Source organism: Cervus canadensis, chromosome 10 (assembly GCF_019320065.1).
Source record: "Cervus canadensis isolate Bull #8, Minnesota chromosome 10, ASM1932006v1, whole genome shotgun sequence".
Classification (NCBI taxonomy): Eukaryota; Metazoa; Chordata; class Mammalia; order Artiodactyla; family Cervidae; genus Cervus; species Cervus canadensis.
In genome coordinates this window covers 45226165-45251858 of record NC_057395.1, presented here as the reverse complement: position 1 = coordinate 45251858, position 25694 = coordinate 45226165, and the positions used below count along the sequence as shown (strand labels likewise).

General features: G+C 42.4%; 1 protein-coding gene across 2 annotated transcripts; it reads left to right on the top strand.

Annotated features, from left to right (window-relative positions):
* Positions 1 to 11583: 11583 nt before the first annotated feature.
* LOC122447964 (prostaglandin F synthase 1-like) lies at positions 11584 to 25303 on the top strand. 2 transcript variants are annotated; one of them, XM_043478760.1, is made up of 10 exons: positions 11584 to 11700; positions 13803 to 13970; positions 14805 to 14911; positions 16255 to 16268; positions 16352 to 16425; positions 16850 to 16972; positions 19299 to 19406; positions 20337 to 20504; positions 22879 to 22961; positions 25065 to 25303. In XM_043478760.1, the coding sequence occupies exons 1-10, from the start codon at positions 11617 to 11619 to the stop codon at positions 25105 to 25107; spliced, it is 972 nt and encodes a 323-aa protein (XP_043334695.1). In that variant the 5' UTR covers positions 11584 to 11616; the 3' UTR covers positions 25108 to 25303. The 2 variants fall into 2 exon arrangements, with proteins under 2 accessions (XP_043334695.1, XP_043334694.1); XM_043478759.1 differs by lacking the exons at positions 16255 to 16268; positions 16850 to 16972; positions 19299 to 19406; ... (1 more) ...; positions 22879 to 22961; positions 25065 to 25303 and having other exon boundaries at positions 14805 to 14920; positions 16348 to 16362.
* The last annotated feature ends 391 nt before the right edge of the window (positions 25304 to 25694 follow it).

Below are 25694 nucleotides of genomic sequence, written 5' to 3'. Positions count from 1 at the left end.
ACTGTCACAGTCTCTGTGTGAACGGACAACACACAGGAAAGGAAACACATTCTTCCACAAATATCACACAAAACACTGTTGTGTAGTCTCTGCACACCCTCCAGTACCAACTTCTATTTCTCTTTGACTTCAGTTTTCTACACAGTGCATCCCAAACCATAGTAACTGTGTGAACAGGATGATGGTAAGCTCCAAGTAACGGTGGCCCAGGTGCTTTGATCATGTTCCCCAGTTCCTGCTTCTGTTCCCTCCCCTCCATGTCTCAGAACCACCACCTGTTCTTCATCTTTGTATTCTTGTACTTACCAGATCTCAGAGTTTGAGGGAACTTGAAGTCCTGTCACAATCAGAGGATAAGTGTGATCAGATCACAACAGGAATAAAGTGGTACATCAATAAACATCATCTTTTATAGAAGGAGTTGATAATAATGTATAAGAAGTGCTCAGATTCTCAAACAAGCATTCAAGGAGCTCTTTTTAGGTAACGTGCATTTCAATATCTGCTGGATATTCATCCAATCCATCTTCATTGAAAACACAGTCTTCATGTCCTGAAGCAAGTACATCTATTGTTCTTGATCTGGTAACTAGAAAAGTCTTCTCACTATAGTGTGCATGATTTCCACCCACAAATTCAGATGAGTGGGAAGGAATCACAGTTTTTCATTTTGCTTGGAATTGATATCTTTGTGGCTATTTCAAACATGATCTTTCATGGAAATGGTAGCTGAAGAACATACTCTATTCTAGATAGAGAACCAAGACTTGGGAGCACCCCCATCATCAGGGATTAGCTCCATAGAGACACCCATTGTCCCAAGTCCTTTGTGCATTCAAGTCCAGGTGCCTGAATGGTGGTCAGCTCAGCTCCAGAGGAAAAAGAGGGTTACTGCTTTGAGGTCTCAGCATCTAATTGTTGATATAAAAGAGAAACAAGGGAAAAAGTTTTAACAGAATGGCCTATATGAGTGTGTGAATGGAGGACAGCTTGGGACCATGCTGGGAGAAAAGACCTCCCCATCAGAAGACCCTTTTCTGATTCTCCAGACCACAAAGAGTCTCTCTTAGATGGCATCTGGAAGGTTTCATGTGAATTTTGGCAATCACAGTAGAAACAGATATCAAGGACTATTGTTCAAATATACAGAAATTCAAGTCATTTACTTTATTATTTGTTCACAAACTCTTGAAGTTGCTTTCAATAAAGACTGTGGTCTTCATCTCTAAAACTTCTTTAGTTTTCCCTTTCGGGGAAGAACACTGACCTTGTGATACATGACACATCTAATGTACACAACAGGTCTGGTGGATCCAAGGAAGACAACTCATTCATTACTCACCATCCAGCAAACACCAGATTTACTGTCACATATATGTAACAATAAAAAGGCAAGGCGTTTTCTGTACCTCAGCATTTATGTGCCACAGAAACTGTATGCCCTGCAGAAAATAAGGTGAAAAAAGAGTCTGTGATCACCTGGGTTTCAGAAATTAATTAAAACAATATCCACTGTCCTTTCCAAAGCATGGAAAACTGCCCAAGGCTGCGGTCTGTGAAGGAGTAGAGGTAAAAATAAAAATGATCTTAATCACAGATACACTTGTTGCAAAATGCCATGCTGATGGAGCAATAGCATCAATTATACTCCTCAACATCCTGGTGCATATATGTTAACCAGTGGTATATCCTCTTTCTGTATTGACCCCTTCAACACTCTGTTATGCTCTTCTGTGTCTTTTGTTATAGACTGTATTTTAGAGTTTATTTTGTCTGATATGAGTATTTCCACCCCTCACTGTCTCATCATTTTCATTTTCATGAAATGTCTTTTTCATCCCTTTGCTGACAGTCTCTTTATCTAAAGAAACATAGCTCTGCAGTGAGTCTCTTGTAAGAAGCATATAGATGGACTCGTGTTTTATTATTATTATTATTCAATCAATCAGCCAATCCATCTTTTGACCAGATAGTTCATTCCATTGACTTTTAAGGTGATTATTGATAGGATTGTACTAATTGCCATTTTGTTACTTGTTTTCTGTTTTCTTTCCTCTAGTTTTGTGTTGTTCTTTTATTCTCCTTTGCCTGGCCTCTTGATGAAGGTAAAAGAGGAGAAAGAAAAATCTGGCGTAAAACTCAACATTCAAAAACAGTTTATGGTATCCAGTCCCATCAGTTCATGCCAAATAGATGGGGAGAAATGAAAATAGTGACAAAAATCAGTTGGATTTTTCTTGGGCTCCAAAATCACTGTGGACAATGACTGTAGCCACAAAATCAAAAGACACTTGCTCCTTGGCAGAAAAACTAACAAAACTAGACAGTGGATTAAAAAGCAGAGACATCACTTTGTCAGAAAAGATCCATCCATATAGGCAAAGCTATGGTTTTCCCAGTAGTCAAGTACAGATGTGAGAGTTGGACCACAAAGAACCCTGAGCCCTGAAGAATTGATGCTTTCCAACTGTGGTGCTGGAGAAGGCTCTTGAGAGTCCTTTGGACTGCAAAGAGTTCAAAGCAGTCAATCCTAAAAGAAATCAACCCTGAATATTCTTTTGAAGGACTGATGCTGAAGCTGAAGCTCCAATACTTTGGCCACTTGATGTGAAGAGCCAACTCATTGGAAAAGACACTGATGCTGGGAAAGATTGAAGGTGGGAGGAGAAGGGGCTGACAGAGGATGAGGCGGCTGGGTGACATCACTTGAGTTTGAGCAAACTCCAGGAGATGGTGAAGGTCAAGGAAGCCTGGCATGCTTCAGTCCATGGTGTCACAGAGTCAGACATGACTGAGCAACTGAACAACAGCAACTTGTGGTTTAATGATTTTCTTTAGTTGTTTGCTTGTGTTCCTTTCTCTCTTGTTTTTGTGAATTGATTGTAGACTTTTGACTGGTGATTACTGTGGGGTCCATATATGTTAAATTCACGCTATATGTCCTCATTTTAATTTGATAGACATTTAGGTTCAAACACATTTTAAAGGATCTGCATTTTTTACTCTCCTCTCGCATTTTGTGTTCTTGATGTCATATTCTTCCTTTCCTATAAACTCTTACTTCTTGGTAGCATCTTCTTTTCCACTTAGAGAAGATCCTTTAACATTTCTTTTCTGATTATTTTATTATTGATGAATTCTTTTAGTTTTTGCTTGTCTACGAAGTTTTTTAGGTCTCTTTCAATTCTGAATGATAATCTTGTACGTTATCTTGCATTTTTTTTTTTCCTTTTGGTACTTCAGAAAGATCATGGCATAGTCTTCTGCCTACATAGTTTCTGCAGGAAAATCAGCCAATAATCTGATGTGGTTTTCCTTGTCTGTGACATGTTGTTTTTCTCTTCCTGCCTTGAGAATTCTTTTATCTGTAACTTTTGTCATTTTGACTGTGATATATCTTGGTGTGGGCAGCTTTGGTTTTATGTTGTTTGAGACTCTCTGTGCTTCCTGCACCTGGATAACTTTTCTCTTCTTTGAGTTCTGGTTATTTGGGGTCATAATTTCATCAAATGTCTTTTCTGCCCCTTTCTCTCTCTCCTCTTTCTAGGACTCCTAGAATGTGGATGTTAGTATGCCTGATGTTGTCCCTGTGGTCCTTTAAAAGGTTCTCTTTTTTTTTTTTAATTGGAGGATAATTGCTTTACAAGGGTGTGTTAGTTTCTGCTGTACAACAAAATGAATCAGCCACTTGTATACATAGGTCCCCTCCCTTTGGAGCCTCCCTCCCATTAAACCATTCTCTTCTTTAAATTTTGCTTTTCTTTTTGCTGTTTTTATTGCATGATTTCAATAATGGTATCTTTTAGATCACTTCTGAATTCTGTATCACCTAGCCTGCTATTATTTCCTCCTAGTGTGTTTTTCTCTCTGAGTTATCATAATCTTCAGTCCTGACTGGTTATTGTCTTTAATATTTTCTAGTTACTTCTTAACACTCTTCATTGTATTCATTTATTCTTTTCCCTTGTGAAGTTAGAATTCTTATTACTAATTCTTTGAAATATGGTAAATTATTTTGGTGAGTTAACTGTCTTATTAGCTATTTTTGCAGGGCTTTTTTTTTTTTCCTTATTCTTTAACTTGAACAACTTCCTCTGTCTTCTCAATTTGCTTAACTTCCTCCAACTGTATGAAGTTAAGTGAAAAAGTTACCTATACCAGTCTTGCAGGGGTGTCCTTGTGTGGACATGTCCCTGTGCAGTCTGTAGTCTGTGTGCCTGGAGGCTTTGGGACAGAGTTGGAGCAGAAGTGGGCCAAGGTCAGGCCTTTCCCAGGGTGTACTGGCAGCTGGCAGTTTGGTGGGAGGTTGAGAGGGAGGCTAGATCCAGGGCCAAGTGTGAGCAGAGGCTTTTCTTGTGCTCTGTGGCTGTCCACACCCTACTGGACCAGGTGTGTCCCAAGGCGCTGAAGCAGAAGCCCTGACTGTGGCCTTAACTTGGTTCTAACTTGTAGATGTGGACCCCTCCCTCCCCCACTCTGGCACCTTTGCCCCAGAGGGTGGCAGAGATGGAGGGAGGTGTGCTGAAGCAGCCCCTGGTGCAGGCGGCTGTGCCTGTGGTGCAGACCTGGCACACCATCAGAGCCCCAGATCCTGCTCCTTAGGCCGCACTGCTCTCTGATGGCCGCACTGCCGTATCCTGATGTCCTGCTGGTGTCAGCTGGCTCTGTACCCCCCACTGCCCACTCTGCCCAGCATGGGTGGCCCCTTGACCCAGGAGGGTGAACTGGATCCAGAGGTGATGAGGAGGCATCTGTGGGCCAGAGGTCACACAGGCTGCCCAGTAAACTGGCTGAGTCCTGGGAAGAGTCTTGCCACCCCCTCAGCCTATTCCAGGAGCAGGAGTGGGTTCATGGCTCAGGAGAGGCGTCAGGCTCCTGGGCCTCCTGCGGGTCCCCCTGGGTTCACAGCAGCTGCGGGGCTGTGACCTCCCGAGGTCATCCCAGGGTTGCGGTGCCCAGTGCGTGGTGTTCATGGGTCTCTCCAGGGAGGACCTCTGAGCCCCTGTTCCTCAGCTCCTGGGGGAGCTGAGCTCAGCGTCCTCTTGCCCACCTGGAGCTCCTCCCCAGGACAGTGCGTGACACTCACTGTGCACTGAGTGTGGCTCCTGTGATTGTACAGGAAGAGTCGGTGCTGATTTATTTCCTTCCTGTTATGCCTGATGTCCAAATCCCCGAGCGGGAAGAGAGAAGGCTTCCAAGACAATGCAACTCGCAGGAAGGGAAGTTTATTACTGACTCGAGTCAGGACTCTCCGCCTGCAACCAACACAGTGGTGTGGGTCAGAGAGCCCCGAGCCCAAGCTGTTACACAAATTTATAGGGTGAGAAGCGGATTGGTTACACGTTTGCAAAGCAATTTCATTGGTCAATACTTTCATGCGTGCGGGACTTTCCTGGGGGTTTCCGCCCCGTTCCTAATTTCCTAATTGGCAACCAGCAGTCAGTATTAAGTGAAAACTAATTGGTCCTAATTGGCTAATTGGTTGTATCCAGGTGGCCTGATAATCTTACCAAGTAGGAAGGCCTACTCCTAATCTAAGCTGCGTTACTTTTGTTCGCCTCACATTCCCCCCTTCCTGTTGTTCAAGTAGAGGAATCTTCCTCTTTTCCATCCTGGGCCACTGACACTATAAGTGGACCCAGGAGGGTGGAAATTAAGGTAGTCAGCCAGGGGGAGTGTTGAAAACAAGACTCAAACCATCTCTGCTGGGCTTCCAGTTCTCTCTTTCTAATCAAGACCACCTCAGACAAGGAAGTCAAAGACTTCTCTAAATGACTGATTGATTCTCTTCATCTACAGCAGCTCGTAGGGAGGAAAGCCCTTGGCCTTGCAGAGATAGTAAAGCTTGGTTCACCCATATCTGAGATACTTGGCCCTGCGGGTTGCGCCACACTTGGGGCTACCAAATCTCTGTTTCCTACGTCCCATTCCTGGGGCCCATCACAAGAGGTTACACAGCTTCAGCTCCTGCCATAATCAGCAGGAGAATTAGGAGACCTCCCAGCGGACGAGTTTCAGTTTCAAAGGATTTGACGGGTGAGGACTCGCCTTCCATTCTTCTTGTGCTTTTTCCTGTTCTTCCGGTGTGGCTTGCCGCACGTGATTGCAGTGAACCCAGGGTCCAATCCCGTCGACTTTTATAGCAGTAGGAGTGGTAAGGAGAACAACATTAGGGCCTTTCCATCTAGGTTCTAATACTTTAGATTGGTGCCGTTTTGCCCAAACCCAACCACCTGGGCCAATATCATGTGAGGGGATGGCCCCCTTATTTTGACCCTCGTGTATCTCTCGAATCACTTTCCAAACATGGTTATGTAGGACACACAGGAGGGGGTCTTCCATACAGAATCTCAAAAGGGGTAAGATTCAGCTTATAAGGGGTGTTACGCGCCCGAAAGAGTGCAAAGGGAAGGAGGGTCACCCAGTCCCTGCCAGTCTCTATTGTCAACTTCGTCAAAGATTCATTCTCTCAACCTGTCCTGAGCTCTGGGGATTATATTCACAATGTAACTTCCATTTCGTCCCCAGAGCTCGGGCCAGCCCTTGTACAATCTGGCTCACAAAGGCAGGTCCGTTATCAGAGTCCATAGTCATCGGCAGCCCATACCTAGGCACTATTTCCTCTAAGATATTTTTAGCAACCACTATTGCTGTCTCTCCCTTAGCGGGGAAGGCTTCCACCCACCCTGAGAAGGTATCTACCAGAACTAACAGATAGCGATACCCGTTATTGCCTGGCCTTACCTCAGTGAAATCTATCTCCCGGTGTTGCCCTGGCTTTTCCCCTCAGTACCTCATTCCTGTGTGCTGCTTCTTCTCTGCCCTCATTAGCTGGCACGCTTTGCAAGCCCGAATTTTCTCTCGTACATTTGCATTTTCAACACGCAGATTCAGTCCATCATTTATCTACTGAGTGTCTTCTTCAGAGACTAGGAGGGCGAGGGAGCCTGAAGTAGACCTTCACAGAATCATAGATAGTGTAGTCAGAGTGCCGATCATGATGATGTGGGCAAAGAGTCCCTTCCACACACCTCTAAATTCAAGTCTCTTGAGGCATCATGGTGTATGGTATCTGTTAACCTGGTTGGGTTTGAATTCGAATCTTAGCAGCTTCCATAGGAGCCAGAGCAAGGTCAGCAAAGAATTCAGCACTGGCAGAGGCAGCCAAATACAGTGATGTGCGCCACAGATAGGCATTCTCCTCTACTTCTGTGGGTCCACCTGCATACGGCATTTCACTAAATCCAGAGGAACAACAGCAGTGTGTGTCAGACCACAACTTAAGACCTCACCAAAGCCACACAGTGCATAAAACTTCACGGAGCCATATTCACAACTGTACTCTTCTACTGCAGTGGCTCCTGCTTTCCTTTGCCCATCTTTAGGCAGGGCAAGTGCTGGGGAGCAGAAGGACCTCTGGGTGGCAAGTCCGATATTCATAGAGGTCCTCACTCAGAGCCTCTTGAACCTCTGTGGGATTACTGGTTGGCCTTCCCCCTCGGTCCACTCAAAGGCAAATATCTCCTGGCTCTGGGCCACCAGGGGTAGGCTGAAAAAGGCATCTTTCAAATCCAACACAGTGTACCAAGTGTACTCAGGCAGCAAACTGCTCAGGAGGGTATACGGGTTAGAGACAGTGGGATGTATGTCACTCACTGTTTGTTGACTTCTCACAGGTAATCTGTCCCCCCTGGCTTCTTCACTGGCAGTAAGCGGGTGTTCCAAGGGGATTGACACCGCTTGAGAATTCTGGCATCCATGAGGTGTCGAATGTGGGGAGTGATCCTCCACCGAGCTTCCTGGCTCATGGGATACTGTCTCACCCTCACAGGAATTGCCTCGGCCTTTAGCCCGATGACGACCGGATGTCTCTGTTTGGCTAGTCCCATTCCTGCCATTTCTGCCCAGGCCAATGGGTATTTATGGACCCACGGTTGTACATCTAGTGCTATAGTCTCTGAGGGCTTTGGCGCAAAAAGTCTGTATTCATCTCTTAAGGCTAGGGATAAGACATGTATCGGCTGTCCAAGTCCATCCGTTACCGTCATTCTCCCAGGGTCAAAATGAATCTGAGCATTAACTTTAGTCAACAAGTCTCTTCCAAGTAGAGGGGCTGGGCATTCTGGTATCACCAAAAATGAATGGGACACCTGGTGGGTCCCCAGATCTACTTTTCGTTCTGTGGTCCAATAATATCTTTTTGTCCCCGTGGCTCCTTGCATCAAGCTGGTTTTCTTAGACATTGGTCCCAGTTTTTGATTTAAAACAGAGTGTTGGGCACCAGTATCTACCATGAAGCCAACGGGTTTCCCCTCCACATGTATGGTTACCCAGGACTCGGGGAGGGGTGCCGAGTCTTGACTCCCCCAGTCACTGTCTTCCCCCGCGTATAGAACTCGAGTTCTAGGGGAGATTTTCTCTCTCTGGGTCATTCCTCTCCTCGGGTCCCTCTTAGGGCACTCGTTTTTCCAGTGCCCCTGTTCTTTGCAGTAGGCAAACTGATCTTTCTTTAGGGCCTGCCTTTTAGGTTTCTGTTTTTCTCCCGTCCAGGGGTCTCGAGGTTCCCTCAATTCTGTTCTGGCTCTTATCCCTGCAAAAAGAATCTGGGCTAGCTCCCTCTGGTTCTTCCGGTTTTCCCTCTTTCTATATTCTCTATCTTCCTTCCTGATCTTCTCAGCTAATTCCCTTTCCTCCCATCGAATTCTTTCTTCCCTTTCTTCTGGGGTCTCCCTATTATTAAATACCTTTTCAACTGTTTTCAATAAATCCTGTATCGTCTGTTCTCCCAATCCCTCTATCTTTTGTAATTTCTTCCTAATATCTGGGGCTGCCTGATTTACAAACGCTAACAGAACTGCAGCACGTGACTCCTTAGCCTGGGGGTCCATAGGTGTATATTGCCTGAAAGCTTCCATTAGCCTCTCTAGGAAGGCTGCCAGGCTCTCAGTGGGCTCTTGCCTTACTAAATTTACCTTTGCCAAATTTGTCGGCTTTCTTGCAGTGGCCCGCAGGCCTGCCATCAGAATCTGGCGGTACACTCGGAGATGCTCCCTACCTTCCGCTCGCTCAAAATCCCAGTTAGACCACAACAGAGGAAACCCCTCATCCACGAGATGAGGCTGGGTGGTTGGCCTCCCATTGACCCCTGGGACCCGTTTCCACGCTTCTGCCAGAATTCGCTCCTGCAACAGCTGCTGACAATCGTAGTGAAAGGAGAGTTTCACCTGGTTGGGCTCTAGTCACTGAGGCTCACTTATTGTAGGGCCTTCAGAGTCCGCCAGAGTGTAGCCCTGGCCAGGACTCATCAATTGCACACACAACCGTTCACCTGTTCACTGAAACTTGAGTCAGAGTAGGAACGAGACCAGAGACAGTGCTGGCACACACACAAACACAGAGAGCTGAAGACAAACACACAGACAGACAAACATCGGCCAACAACACAGCACTGGGTTTTTGGGCCCCCTGACCAGACCAGACTCGGGATCAGGAGAGGAACTCTCCTTCCCACAGAGCCAGCTGCCTTCCAGCGCGCTCACTGGCCTTGGCCTTACGCCAGCTAGAGAAAGCTTTCTCCTGTGCCAGATACCTCCCTGCTTTACAGCAGGGCCCCGGAATTACTCTGGGCTTTTCCTGTGCCAGATACCTTCCTGCTTTGCAGCAGGGCCCCGGAATTACTCTGGGCTTTTCCTGTGCCAGATACCTCCCTGCTTTGCAGCAGAGCCCCGGTTTTACTCTGGACTTCCTGTCCTGCCTGAGACAATGCCGGCACACACACAAACACGGAGAGCCAAAGACAAACACACGGACAGCTGACAACACAGCACTGGGTTTTCGGGCCCCCTGAGTTTTCCTGAGCACCGGTGCTATTATCTATCCTTCCCCTCTCTCCTGGAAGTGTTCTCTTCCCCCGGTAAAGGGATCCTGGACGAACCCCCAAATGTTATGCCCAATGTCCGAATCCCTGAGCGGGAAGAGAGAAGGCTTCCAAGACAATGCAACTCGCAGGAAGGGAAGTTTATTACTGACTCGAGTCAGGACTCTCCGCCCGCAACCAACACAGTGGTGTGGGTCAGAGAGCCCCGAGCCCAAGCTGTTACACAAATTTATAGGGTGAGAAGCAGATTGGTTACACATTTGCAAAGCAATTTCATTGGTCAATACTTTCGCGCGTGCGGGACTTTCCTGGGGGTTTCCACCCCGTTCCTAATTTCCTAATTGGCAACCAGTGGTCAGTATTAAGTGAAAGCTAATTGGTCCTAATTGGTTAATTGATTGTATCCAGGTGGCCTGATAAACTTACCAAGTAGGAAGGCCTACTCCTAATCTAAGCTGCATTACTTCTGCTCACCTCACACTTCCTTTCCTGGATCATGGTTTCCTTTCTTTATTTCTTTCTCCCTTTCTATTTTTCTTCCTCCCTTCTTCCTTCCTTTCTTCTATGCTGAGTGTGAATGTTCTTGTGTGTCTGTGTGTGGTCATATTGGCTACTTGAAACATGAGGCAAATACTTGCTCTTGGCAGATTGATTCCTTGTCCTGACTGAACTTAGCTAGTTGGTTTCCCATGCTCCTAGTCCTGGGATCAGCCCAACAGGAAAATTAAGAGCAACTCAGTTCATTCCTGAGTCAACATCTTGCCTGGCCCATGGGTAGCTTTCTGATTCTCCTGAATTTGTGGCTGTTTTTGAATGCCTTACTATCCCCAAAACCACACCCCAGTTCTACTCAGGGTTTTACTTATACATGGTCTAGTCTATGTCTCCACCCTTACTCCTTTGTCCCTGGCCCCATATGTAAATATACCTATAATACATAGCCTTCCCTGCAGGGGACTTCCTTGTAACTCAGACAGTAGAGAGTCTGCCTGCAATGCAGGAGACCCTGGTTTGATCCCTGGGTCAGAAGATCCTCTGCAGAAGAGAATGGCAACCCACTTGGTATTCTTGCCTGGAGAATTCCATGGACAGAGGAGCCTGGCAAACTACAGTCCATGGGGTGGCAAAGAGTCAGAAATGACTTAGCAACTAGGCACAGCACACGTCAGTAAGCACTTTGCCAAAATGCCCAGCTTTAGAATCCTTTACAGAGTTTCACTCTTCTCAGGTCTGTAAAGAAAAATAACTTGCTGTTAGGAAATATAAAAAGGCAAATTTCTCCTCATTTGATGTTTTGATTCTTTATTAAGGGATTACATTTTGAAACATGCTTATTAATATGAAACACTTTTAAACTGTGTGATTTGTATATGTGAGGGTGTTAATGCTGTAAGATAATTGTTTCAGTTGGTGTTGAATCAAGATTGGGCTTCATAATCAGAAAAATGAAATGATTGTTATGTGGAAGTTTCCATGTAACATATGGTCAATAATTGTTAGCCCATCTCATCATTATGTGATACTTAAGGTTATACTGATAAAAAAAAAAAAAATCAAACAAGTTAACTGACTTCAATCTTCTTCTATCTCCAAAGCTATTGGTTTATTCATGCTCCTCCTCCTACAATGTATCTGCAAACACTGGACAGTGCAGCTGGCGTGTTAACTTCCTGTTATTTATAACCTCTGAAGGCAGAAGAAAAAAATCAGAGTCTGCTTACTCAGAGGAGCAACAAGCAATGGATCCCAAAAGCCAGAAGGTGAAGCCTAATGATGGCCATTTCATTCCTGTCTTGGGATTTGGAACCTATGCACCTGAGGAGGTAAGAGTAGTGGTTTGGGGTTGAGATATAATATAAATAGTAGTGGATGTGACATGAGTGGAAAGGGACTTGGGTTGTCAAATGCTGAGTTCCTGTGTGACCCTGGGAGGACCACATGGTTCCACTAACCAGGAGAGAAGATCCAGGCTCCACTCTGCATCAGGGTCTGAGGCTGTGCTCACCTTCAGGTTACTCTGGGTTCCCCTCCAATTTCTGTCTCTTTCCCAGCTTGGCAGAAGAGGGTGAGACTCGGCTGTCGAGAACACTGACTGTCAGCTACTTTGCTTTGAGAGAGATTGCAATGGCCAAGTTTCTCTGTATATTTCATTAATTCCAGAACTCTTTCCTCTTTCCAAAAAGACATGACCCAGAGAAGTATTGAGGTAAAATTTCCTGAAGAGGAGGTGACAGAAAACTAATGGGAAGAATTGCTTTTCTACTATGGGGTACCTGCTCCATGCCAGGAAAGATACACTAGCTGTGTTTTGCCCTGTACATCTGTTCCTGCCTGGAAACGTCTCCTAATGGAAGCTTTAGTATCATTTGAGGGGATTAGCTATCTTACATCCAACTTTGAACTATTGGGATTTTCAGTGTCTTTTTATTTTAGTCTGCAATACTCAGGCATAAGAGGTGCTAGTGAACACATCTCTAGACCTGACCCCAGAAAGTTTGCTGTCCATCTTGTCTTTAGAGTATGTAGCTGTGACAAGGGACTGGTCCTGAAACTTTGAGTCTCACTTTTCTAATTTCTAAAACAGAAGACAATATTCAGAGACATTTTGCAGACAGAATACAGGGCTTGTTTACTTGTAGTGCAAAGTGTGATGAGGAGAGGGAAGGGCCCAGGTCATTACTGAAGCTCATTTGTTCATTCCTTAGTACATCCCACAAGGCAAGTGATCTTAAGGAAAACCAGGGCTGAGACCCAACAGAGGAAAGTTAGACCAAACATCTACCTCCTTGAAAATAAAAGATTCTGAATTATAGAAACATACATACAATATTAGTCAGCCTTAAAAGGAAAGTTAATCTCACCATTTGCAACCACACAGATGAACCTGGAGAACATTAAATGAAATAAGCCAGGCCTAGAGAACAAATATTTCATTATCTTTTTATAGGTGGAATCTAAAAAAATTGACTCATAGAAGCATAGAGACATAGTGCTCAGAAACTGAGGACAAGGCTCTCAAGAATGGAAAGATGTTTGTCAAAGGTACAGACCTTCACTTATAAGATACATAAGGCTGGAGACCGGATATACAGCATGGTGACTCTAGTTAATAATAATAGATTCTGAGATTTGCTAAGAGCGTAAATCTTAAATGTTCTCACCACACACAAAAGTAATGTATGCGCGGTTATGGATCTTCTGGTAGCTTAATTGTGGTAATCATTTGCAATGGATAATTATATGAGAACATCACTTTTTACAGCTTGAATAGATAGATTTAGGTGTATTCTGTGTGGCTTCACTTGTAGACAGAGGTCTCAAAAGCTTTCACCTGGTTTCTTGACGCTTTTAAAGTGAATTGAAGTGAAAGTCTCTCAGTTGTGTTCGACTCTTTGTGACCCTATGCACTGTACAGTCCATGGAATTTTCTAGGCCAGAATACTGGAGTGGGTAGCGTTCCCCTTCTCCAGGAGATCTTACCAACCCAGGAATCAAACCCAGGTCTCCCGCATTGCAGGCAGATCTTTACCAGCTGAGCCACAAGGGAAGCCCTTTGATGCTTTTACCATGCCCTCATACTTTAGTTGATTTTGCCCCAGACATCTCACAGTGTAAGCTGTATACATGACTACAACTTTATTTTGAGTCCTTTGGATTGTATCAGCAAATGACTGAACCTGGAGGTGGTTTTGGGTCCTCTGATGCCTGAGATCAACCACTGGTCACCTGGGGTTGAAGGGTTCCTGGGTGTCCATTTAAACACTGACCAGGAACATTCAGAGAAACTGTCATGGGTTCATCACCACACACTTGCAGAATGAACCAAATGCATGAAGAAAAGTTGGTTCTTGGGATGATCAGTCTCATGCCTTAGCAATCTCTTAATCATGTGGATATTCAACTTCTACTTTTCTTACTCATGTAGGTTCCTAAGAGTGAAGCTCTGGAGGCCACCAAATTTGCTATAGAGATTGGGTTCCGCCATGTAGACAGTGCTCATTTGTATCAAAATGAGGAGCAGGTTGGCCAGGCCATTCGAAGCAAGATTGCAGATGGCACTGTGAAGAGAGAAGACATATTCTACACTTCAAAGGTGCTGTGTGTGGTGTGTGTGTGCACATATGTGCAGTGATTGTGTGAAGGTGACAGGTAATAGGATCAGTACTTAGGTGAATGCTATTTATTGATACAGCTTTTTTTGCACATATTTACATCTTAAATCTAGTATCCTCTTCTCTTCCCCCTCCTAAAAGAGAAAGTGATTATAACTATTTCATCATTGCTGTGTTCAAATTTTAATTTTAATTTAAAGTCACTTTACTTCTCTGAACCTACCAGAGTGATGTGATTTAGTGTGGGTTAATGAATCAAACAGAAAGAAGTACGATTAGATTATAGTTTCCTTATCATCTGGGAGACTTTCTCAAATTTCTTCACATTCTGAATCTCAGACCTCAGCTCCATCAGTAAGAGAGCATTAGGGCTTCACTTTGTATATTACACAAGATGTAGCCAAAGTACGTAGAATTATGTTCTGCACATGTTAATATGTTCAAAGCACCTTCCCCTAGGTTATGTAATACTAATTATTTCTGAGATGATTAACTATTTGATCAAATCAAACTGTTTGTCTTCTGAATATCTTTCAAACATAATTCAGATGATGGGCTTGGTAATTATTTGATAAGGTTATTTATATCTTGATTCATTTCATTCTTTTGTGAATAGTGGAGTGATGATAAATTCAAATAATGAAGTTTACATGGGTAGGTTAGACTTAAAATTGAAGTTTAGAAGAAAGGGGGCAATTTTTTAGTGGTCGTCCATTTCTAACCAATAAAAAATGTCTAGTTATTAAGTGAAATGAGACAAACAAAATTAGCTACAGCACTCATTTCATGCAGCTTCCTTTGCTTAACCTCTGCAGCTTTGGTGCACTTCCCTTCGACCAGAATTGGTCCGACCAGCCTTGGAAAAGTCACTGAATAATCTTCAACTGGACTATGTTGATCTCTATATTATTCATTCTCCAGTGTCCTGAAGGTTAGCAATATGCTTTTGTATTCAATCATTTTTTTCCTTGCCTCAGAGTGCTTATAAACTTGGATGGATGGTTGACTTAAGATTTTCTTAGTCGGTTGAAGAGATGATTGCACTAGAGTAGAATCCCCCCAAATAATCATTTCTGATCATCTTTTTACTGAGCTTCCTTGAATATTTAATTCTGTTACATGCCTCCCAGAGAAAGGCATTCAATAATAATCTCATATGCTTTGCTCAAAAACTTGAGAAAATATAAATGGACATTTTTAGCACACATCCCTGATTATGACTTCTGAATCTCTTGGGGATTTCATGAAGACAGTTTGGTACAGAATGGTGAGCAATGACACTGTCTCACACTTGCACAGTCTGAGTTGTTCCCCCTTTCACTCTTTCAAGAGGAACAGGTTTGGTGGTGCTCCCTCTGGATGGGTGTAAACCTCCCAGCCTTTAGAGCGACTTAAGAGAGATTGCCTACACTGTTGCCTGACTTCACAATGAGGATTATAGACTGTACTTAGCCATTAAGAACTGCAACAGGAATTTCTTGGCAGTCCAGTGGTTAGGATTCCATGCTTTCACTGCTGAGGCAAGTCAAGTTGAGGGAAGGAGTTCTGGGAACTAAGACCTGGCAGGCTGTATCCAAAAACAAAACAACAGCAACAACAAAATAAATGTATTACATAGAACTCTTGATTTTAAGTTACAGAAATCTACTCAAGCCATCCTATGCAGAAGAGTTTATTTGACTATGTAGATGGCACATCCCAGCCATGGATAGATTTAAGGATTTGCAATACTCTTCAGTAATGTAACCCTTTTAAAAAATCTGTTATCCTGTCATTACTCTTGCTTTGCTTTATTTTCACTGAACACTTTCCATTAGTGGCAAATATAGCCTTGGGGCAACTCAAGGTTCATACTCATGAAATTTGAGAGCATGTCTGGATCTTCTACATTCCGTATCCACCTAAACAGAGTCTTGCTGTTTCATGTGCCTGTCCTAGTGCATCAGATGCTCAGAGGGAAAAGGAAGTCTGATTATCTGGCCCAGGTCAAGTTTGCAATCTTTAATCTGGAAATAAAGCCATGTAATTTACTCCCATTCCCAGCATGAGAGGCATTTTGCAAGAGCAAAGTATGAGGAGCAGAAAAATATTCACATAAGTCACTGATAGCCCCCATTGCAATGTATGAAAATTATATTCATTAAAAGATATATTAGGTGTAAGAGATTAGTGGGAGCCTGCCTCCTGAAGACATTTCTCATAACTCCATTTGCAAATCACTTTTCTAATATTGGTATCTAGAATATTGCTTTACCTATCTCATAGAGGTTTAGTGCCTGGTCTAGACATGCCCGGAAGCCTAGCTAAATGTGGAGAAGTCATTTGGTAACAGCTCTGCAATGATTGCTTCTATTCCAGCCAGGGAATGAATTTGTTCCAAAAGATGAAAGTGGAAAACTGATATTTGACTTGGTGGATCTCTGTCACACGTGGGAGGTGAGTCTGGGGAGAAGAAAGCCCAGATGAGGACCTAGGTGGGGGAAAATTCTTTCATTTCTTCCACCTGTGAGAATGGGCTGTGGACCATCAGACTCAGCAGTTCAGGAACTTAAGGGCTGGGATGCTGGGGTTGTGGGGAGGAACCATTGCTGAAATGTTCACAGAGAAGAACAGTGGAGGAGAATATGGGGCAGTGAAGACAGACATCTCTTTCCTTCCTTGTGATATGTCTTCTTTGGGGTTTCTCTAACGAGGAGATGGTAATTCTTCTTGTGTCATGACCCTCTTCTCCTTTTTTCTTTCTTAAAATCAATGTTAATTCTTGACATGAGACAGTTTTTACAGATTTTTTCCAACATTTATTCTTGATCTATCATTCACTCCAAGTGACTGAGTCATTCACTCCACCCCTCCCTCCCAGGCCCCGGAGCAGTGTAAGGATGCAGGGCTGCCCAAGTCCATCGGGGTGTCCAACTTCAACCACAAGCAGCTGGAGAAGATCCTGAACAAGCCGGGGCTCAAGTACAAGCCTGTCTGCAACCAGGTGAGCAGCTCAGCTCCTCTCCCTCGTGCTCTTCAGAACCTCTTCCTTGCCCTGGAGCTTGATGTCTGTCTGTCCTCCCCTCCTGTTCATCCAACGTTGTGGACAGAAGATTCTACACAGCTGAGCCTCTGTCTGGATGGTGTGAATAGAATCCATAACAGTATCTTTGATAAAATCTGGGTGGAACTTATGGGGAGGACTTCCCCCTAAGTTGTGGTAGGAATTGAGGGAAGGTAATGGACGTGAGGGAAAGGGGGTTAGACTAGTCCTCCAGAACTTAGAGGAAGCAGTTCTTTCCCTGAGTTGAAAGGCTGATCACTAATCAGATGGGAAAGTGCCTCAAAGGGAACTGTGTATAGGATGGAAGACCATGAAAACACGGAATGAGAAGTAAATAACAAAGGGAAAAATCAGCGGAGATAGGTGTTAAGTGTTTGTGTGGGGTCTATGTCCATAGGATGCCTGAAAACTTAGTCTTTGTGTCTCTACATTCATTGGTCTTCATCATGGAGCACAGTACAGGAAAGTTTGCTGGAGATGATGAAGGTCTGTCAAGTCAGATGGATGAAGTTAAAGGCTTATAGTGATACTATCCATAGATATTCACTCAGGAACATATACTTAGCTTAGAGCACATCTTATCATTTACTCAGTCTTGGACTGGTTCTCCCATCAATGTCCATCATAAAATGAACTGGTTAAGCACACCTTGTCTATGTCTGTTTCTGCACTCTTCCTTTTTTGGCTCTATTTTTACATTATTGTGGTGACAAAACATGAGATCTAACCTCATAAAAAATGTTTAAGTATTCAGTACAATACAGTGTTGTTTACTATACAGACAGTGGTGTACAGCAGATCTAGAATTTATTCATCTTGTATAATTGAGACTTCACATGCATGATTAGCAAATCTGGATTCCTCCTTCCTCCCAACCCCTGGTGACCATCTCTCTAATGTTTAATTCTAAGTTTGGCCTATCTACATATATAACTGAGATGTGATATATATGTCATGTAATCTTTATCCTGGTGAAATGGTCTTATTTCAAATGTACCATAATGTCTTTAATGTACAACTTGAAGTCAAGGATAAAGAATCTCCTATAGCAGAATTCTTTGCAAGCTGAGTAGCTTATAAAATTCAAGAAATATACATATATCAATTATATATTTTTTCAATTTTAGAAATTAAAATATTAATGTGATTCTAACATCAATTTTGTCCATATTTTTTATTATGATAAATGTCAGATATTAGAAGTGTTAAGATTACAACAGGGAATATAAATATATTTAATTTTATGTATTTATTATGTATTATATATTTAATAAATAAAGATCTATAACACTTTGTTGACCTATATCTTATGTGGTTCCCATGTCACACTGAGCCACTTTTCTCAAGGACTTTTCGCCTAGAATGACCACCGAAGCATTCTGTTACCAAAATATCTAGACGGGCTTTTGACAGATACACTATATTTCTCGTTGTTTTTGACATTAATTAGTATGCATGTGCATGTGCTCAGTCATGTCTGGCTCTTTGCAACCCTGTGGACTGTAGCCTGTTAGGCTCCTCTGTCCACGGGATTCCCCAGACAAGAATACTGGAGTGGGTTGCCATGCCCTCCTCCAGGGGATCTTCCCGACCCAGGGATCAAACCTGCATCTCTCACACTGGCAGGTGGGTTCTTTACAACCAGCACCACCTGGGAAGCCTCCACACTTATTCCTACAAGACAGGGTAAAACTTAACTCCTTGTCACTAATTGTCAGTTTCTGAGAAAGGGTTTATTGTAATAATCATCAGCCCTGGAGGAAAATATTTTTGTTCTTTCCACCTCTCTCATCACTAGGGCTTCAGGGATTTTTATTTAGTCTGTGTGCTATACTTGTTTTCACTCATGATTCCTTCTGATGCTCAAGTCTACCCAAATGTCACCAGTTCCTTTGTCTTTAAGTCATTTGTTCATAAGTCTTTGTGCAATTTCTTGCTGTCTGGCACAGTTTGATGTCCACGATTCTGAGAGCTCTTTTCCTCTCCCGGATCTGGAATTAGGCATGTGTCCTGGTGGTGTACAGCAACCAAGATCTGGTTCCTAGAGTTGCTTTTTCTCAAGAATGTCATTATTTTTTTTTTAGCTTTTCAGGAGACAGCAATAAAATTTCTTTTTTTAAAAAATATCATGACTTCAGGTTGATGTTTTAAGTTGTAATTTGATGTGACACAGTTTTTTCTTTAGCGTTTATTAAAATTTTGATCTTTATAATGTTAATATATTTTTTTCATATGAATTAACACTCATCTATCTTCCATTCTACAGGTGGAATGTCACCCTTACCTCAACCAGAGCAAACTGTTAGAGTTCTGCAAGTCCCATGATATTGTCCTAGTTGCTTATGCTGCTCTGGGATCCCAAATATTACCAGAAATATATGAACATCACTGAAGACAACAAAGAGATTCTCTAAAATTCAATTTTTGAAGAACTATCTTTATCATAATGTAACAGTGCTCTGGAGATAACTCTCATTTGGCAGGGGAAGAGAAGAGAGATGGGAGAAACCCTTCTCTTTTGTCTTCCCACCCATCACCCAGCCAATTTTTACATATCATGTATCTTGTTGTAAAATGTTAAAATGCAAGTCTGCAAGAAATTAACATATAATTCCATAGTTGAGAACGAAGATATAAACTTAAGTCATGATTTACTTATTTATTAACTAATGAATACATTACTAATGAATAATAAACTTTTCAAGCTTCCCTTACCTTCTGTCTAAAATCAGGATAATATTAAATACCTCCCAGGTCTATGATGATCAAAAAATAACAAGTCGAATCACTTTAGTAAACATTTATTTGTAGGAGTATTGCATAATGCAAACAACAATGAAATGAATAGTTCTCATTTTTGGACAACTCAATTTTTATCAACACTTGAGAACAACAAAAATTTAAAATTTTCCTGGTCTTCTCCATCTCATTTTCTTTTCATGCCCTTGTACTTTAGAGCTGTAATTATAAGAGAAAAACAACTACTGAAAAGTAAAAACAACAACAACAAACAAATTCCACAAGATTGGCAGTACTGGTCTCACAAGCATGCATCAAATACCTGGGAGAGCTTTGTAAACACAGACTGCCAGGTGCCACAGTTGAGTTCCTCATTCAGTTTGTCTGCAGTTAAGCCATGGAGTTTGCATTTCTAGCAAGATCCCAGGTGCTGCTGATGCTGCTGGCTCAGGGACCACACTTTGAGAAGCATAGGTCTAGAGTGAACCTACTTGGTCTGTTTGAGAAGCCTCGTTAGGAACTGAGTACTTAGTCTCAGCTCCTCAGCATTTCTGAATTTCCTTCCAGGGTGAACTCAAACAATCCTGTTCTCTTGGAGGACCCGGTTCTCTCTGCCATTGCCAAAAAGCACAAGCAAACGCCAGCTCTGGTTGCCCTTCGCTACCAGATACAACGTGGGGATGTTGTTCTGGCCAAGAGTTTCAACAAGAAGCGTATCAAGGAGAACATGCAGGTGATGATGAGTGGGGCTGTGGGCAGAGGACTCCTAGGGAATATCCTTCACGAGGGTCATGCTTTGTCCATCTCTCAAGACTTTTCTTGAGTCAAGACAAGTTACCTATTCTTCTCAATGCATGAATGTGTTGTGTGGCAACAGGAAAAGTGGCATGGCTGGAGAGGGTTCAGGTTGGACAGAAAACAGATTTTTGTTTCAGCATTACATCAACCATTTATTCTATCACCTTGTGCAAATGACATTTCATTTTCTTTGTTCTCAATTGACAAAATTGCATTATGTGATGTTCATAGATCATTTAGGCTGCTCTAACAGACACCACATTGTGTGGCATAGAAACAATTGAACTTTGTAGTCTCACAGTTCTAGAGGTGGAGATCCGAGATCAGGGTGCCCATGTGGTCAGGTGAGGGTCCTCCTCCAGGTCACAGGCTTCTCCTCGTATCTTAACTTGGTGGAGGGGGCAACAGAGCTCTCCTAAGTCTCTTATATGAATATGATATTGTTTAAATCTCATTCATGAGGGCCCTACCATCATAACCTAATTAATCACTCTTCAAGGGCCCATTTCTAACACCATCAGAGTGGGGTGAGGTATCCAACATGTAACTCAGGGGGACACACAAGTTACAGGAGTGATCTTGAACCTCTAAATTATCATGATTTTATTTTACATTTCCCTGAATAGTAATGTAGCTTCATTTTTATACATTTAATCTCCGTGAGTTTTTGTTGTTGCAAATTTCCTATTCAAGGCTGTGCCCATTTTTGCTGAGTTGTCTTTTGACTTGTGTGTAGGAGACCATTATCGTAACCATTATCGTACACTTAGTCATAGCTATAAGGAAACTCCCCCCGGTTTCAGGATTTAATGCAGAGATTAGTGATGCTTCTCTTGTTTCCATAGTTTGACGATCAGCCTGAACTCAGCCCCGCTGTTGTCCTCTTGGCTGGGCTCTCTCGTGTATTTGCAGTTCAGTGCAGAGCAGCCCGGTAGTTCTGCTTTAGCAGGTGGATGTGGCTCTTGTCAGAGGAGCCTGCACGCCTCTCCATCTAGTTTTTCATATATATTTGGCTAGACTGTGGTCAACTAACCTAGTCTTCATCTCAGCACAGTGCTATGATCTGCAGTCAGTGAGTGGGGAAAAACCCTCTTCATGTCTGGACTCAGAACTGACTCACCGCTTCTGGCAAATATCACAGTCCAATACAGATATCACTGTCCAAGGCAGGTTACAGCTCAGGTCAAGTCAAGGGGAAGGGAAATTGTCCCCTGAAAAACTGTTTCCTTTAATATTTGATTCTGTAATATAGCTGGAACAGATTTTCTAATAAGACATGAAAAGACAATTTCAGGGAAATTGTCCCCTGAAAAACTGTTTCCTTTAATATTTGATTCTGTAATATAGCTGGAACTGATTTTCTAATAAGAAATGAAAAGATTATTTAAATAGAAAACTAAAGGTTCATATTTTTATACAGATTTTCGTTGTCAACTCTGTCATATATCAAGTGTCCATGAGTACATTTCTGAGCTCTCTTCTATTTAACTACTCAGTTTTCTGTACTTATCATAGTGGAAAATAAGTCTTGCTTTTCTGAATGGTATATTCTCCTTCCTTAAAGAGATCTTTGCTACTTTTCACTAGTTGTTCCTTGATGTAAATTTAGTATCACTTTCCCAACTCTCACAAAAGAATACATGTTTAAGTCTTAGGTTCATGGTGCATTGAAACAATAGAATGCTTTGGAGAAAACTGATTTCTTTTCAAAATTAAGATTTCCATGCTATGGTTATGAGATGAATTTCTAATTATTTAGGTGTGCTTTAATACTTTAAGCACATTTCATAATTTATCTCCTTAAAGGCTTTATGTAATCCTTTTTGGTTAGATTTACTCATAGATAATGAATAAGTTTGATATGGGATTATTGGGTAGGTTTTCGGAGGGAGGGGTCCTCCTTACAATTCTTATTAAGTTCAAAGTTATATCATATTTAGGGGGTGTTGGGAAGAAGAAAAACAGACTAATGCATGGTGAAATGCAGGTATTTTGTCTGAATTGTCCAACTGCCCCTCTGTTTTTGAAAGAAGATATGTGTCTTTTAATTTTCTGTCTCAAATAATTCACTTAGAAAGACAAGAGACTGATGCACTATAATCTGTTTAAGGTGGACAGAAAAGGAGAAGGTGTAGGAAGGAGAGGTGAGAACTCAGCAGAGGGTCCCAGGCTCGTTCACCTGGAAGCTGATGACAGACATGGCTTCCCTGTCCCCTCTTCTTGTCTCCATCCAGCTGGAAGTCCTCCAGTCCCCAGGGGGAGGCCAGCTCCTTGGGGGAGAGGTTAATGTGATTCTTCCTTCCTTCCAGGTGTTTGACTTTGAACTGACTCCAGAGGATATGAAAGCAATCGATGGCCTCAATCGTAATATAAGATACTATGATTTTCAACAGTAAGTAACTTGTATATATCACACATACACACTGTTTTCTCTAGCATATAGCTCAGCAGAGGAATAAGCTTTCTTAAAACTTAGTTTTAGGGAGGATGTCCTGATTTCCAGCATAGGAGGAAACCAGGGGCTTCCTGCAGACCTCAGACCAGAGGTTTCCTCCAGGGCTCCATTTATCACCAACAGAAATGTGATTGGGGCCCAGGACAACCCATAAGTAAGATCCCCAGATTTGACACTGTGGTGAATCCACAACGTTGCGCCTGTAATCCGTGCCTGGTGTAGCTCCTCTCAGGGCTGAGGGACCTACTAGACACCGAGAGCACAGTGCCTGTAGCCCACTGCTCTTCCAGGCACCTACATGAATATTTCAGCTTTAAATCACTGTAGAATCAGGAGGAAATGATAAATAAGGACTGTGTAATAAAGAGTCCATCTTGGATTACGATCATGTTTATCCTAACGTATGTGTATGGTCAGTTGTGTCTGACTCCTTGTGGCCCAGGAACTGTAGCCCTCCAGGCTCCTCTGTCCCTGGGATTTCCCAGCAAGAATACTGGAGTGGGTTGACATTTTCTTATCTAGGGGATAAGATCTTCCCAACTCAGGGATCAAACCCACATTTTCAGCATCTCCTGCATTGGCAAGTGGATTCTTTAACAGTGAGCCACCCGGGAGTCCACATGTTTATCCTAACACAATTGTAAATGTACTGCTGATGTTTTTTGGAGGAGGGACCCACGAAGGCCGACAAGCATTATTGCTGAGTAGTCACAGTGGGCCTGCTTGCACCCCCTCCTCCTAGTGTCTGATGGTTTTTCTCCCTAATGAACATTTCTGGTACCAAGACACCATCCATTTCAATCAAATCGATCTCTTTCCCCTCTGTTACAACACATTTCTTCATCCTTGTAATGTCACCAAATGAAGTGCAAGTAGATCATGAGCTTAACTGACCCTCCAGAGAGTGACTGCTGTGTCCTTAGCAGGACACACCCTGATAAGATCGTCTAGGTCTCTAGTTTCTTGAGTCCAGACTGAATCTAGTGCTGCCTTTGTCCCACAGGGGTCCATCCCCTGGGGAGCCCCTACCTCCTTGATTTTGACTTAGTCACAAACCTAGGATTCCAGCTGCCTAATAACTGCAGGAGAATGTCAGGATTGAAGAGAAAGAGGGCTAATCAACCAGAGAGATATTGGAAAACATTTTAGAGAGAAGCAAATACAAATTAGTGATAAAATGAATATTTAGTTTCAAATGAAAGATCTCAAAGCTCTCTTTCTTGCTCTTAAAGAAGATATTTATATGCACATATACATGTGTTTATGAGTATACCATGGTTCTGAGAAAAGACATAATGATAAATGAAAGTTACTCTTCTGTTCTCAAAGGCTTTTGTGTTCTGTGTTCTCCTTCACTATGGTGTGAGTGCCTAGACTTACTCATCCTTGTGGGTTTATGTCAACAGCACACCTTTTGGCACATGGAATTGCTCTGAATACACTCTTTAATGAATTGAATTGAAAAGGACCATGTTAGAAAGATAAATCAGGCCATAAGTAAAGATAACAGCAGTAATACTAATGAATAAATAATGTGTTGTCATATAAAATAAGAAAATAGTAATCACAATTTATAGGTATGATTATTTAGATGTATGTGGTATTTCTTCAGTTTAATAGGAATTCCTCAGTGGAGGCATCCTGTATTTTGGGTATGCTCAACATTTTTTCATGGAATGTTTATATGAAAAAGAGCAAGGTATTCCTTAACTGTGATTATTCTCATCACTTAGGGTTGAAAGTTCCACCTGTGTCTGAAATGACCTCCACAGTCAGCCCTAGGTCTTGTGCTCCCATATAAATTGTATGCAATTATATATTATATAAGTCACTGTGGAGTAATTATTACATGGGAATGTTTGGATTGGACACGCAGGTGCAGTGCGCACATGAAGCAGACACCTGGTGTATGCTTGTTGGGGTAGAAGGAGGGAATGTTTTGTAGATTTCGAGTTTGAGCCCATTCTGACTGCATCAACAGAGTAATGCACTCTATGACAACAAGACAGATTTAATAAATCAATTCTCCTCCCCTTTCAGGGCTATTGGTCACCCTGAGTATCCATTTTCTGAAGAATATTGACTGTGTGAGGTGTCCACCATGCCTTCTACCTGAACGTCTTGCTTCTAGGGCTGTGAAGAGCATTTCTATACTTGGTGGAGATGTTTAAGTGTCTGAACTTTTGAAAGCTTGTTTTTCTTTAAAAATCTTTTATGAACTAATCAAGATTTCAAATATGGGTACTAGTTTTTCCTGATAATAGAATAATTTGAAAAATAAAGGGGAAAAGATAGAAAATAAAAATAACCCGATTAACCCATTTAATAAATTTGGTGCATTTTACTTTGTTGAAAATGAATCAATCTAAGAAAGAAATAGAACATTGTATTTGAGCCAAATTTGAGAACTATAACCCAGAAAACTCTGATAGCTGTTCTGTCTTCTAAAAGTCAAGGCACAGGGATGAAAGTTTTGGAGACAGAGGGCCCTACATGAAAAGACATATTATTGACAGTGTACATAATACACATCTAAGTGTCATCATGTTGAGTCATGTGACCCCTTATAAGATCAAGAAGAAATTTATCTTTTAAGGAGCTATCTTATTGATGCTGGGAGAAATGTGACTCTTTATGGTTGAGCAGGTCCTCACATTGATGGAAGAGTTC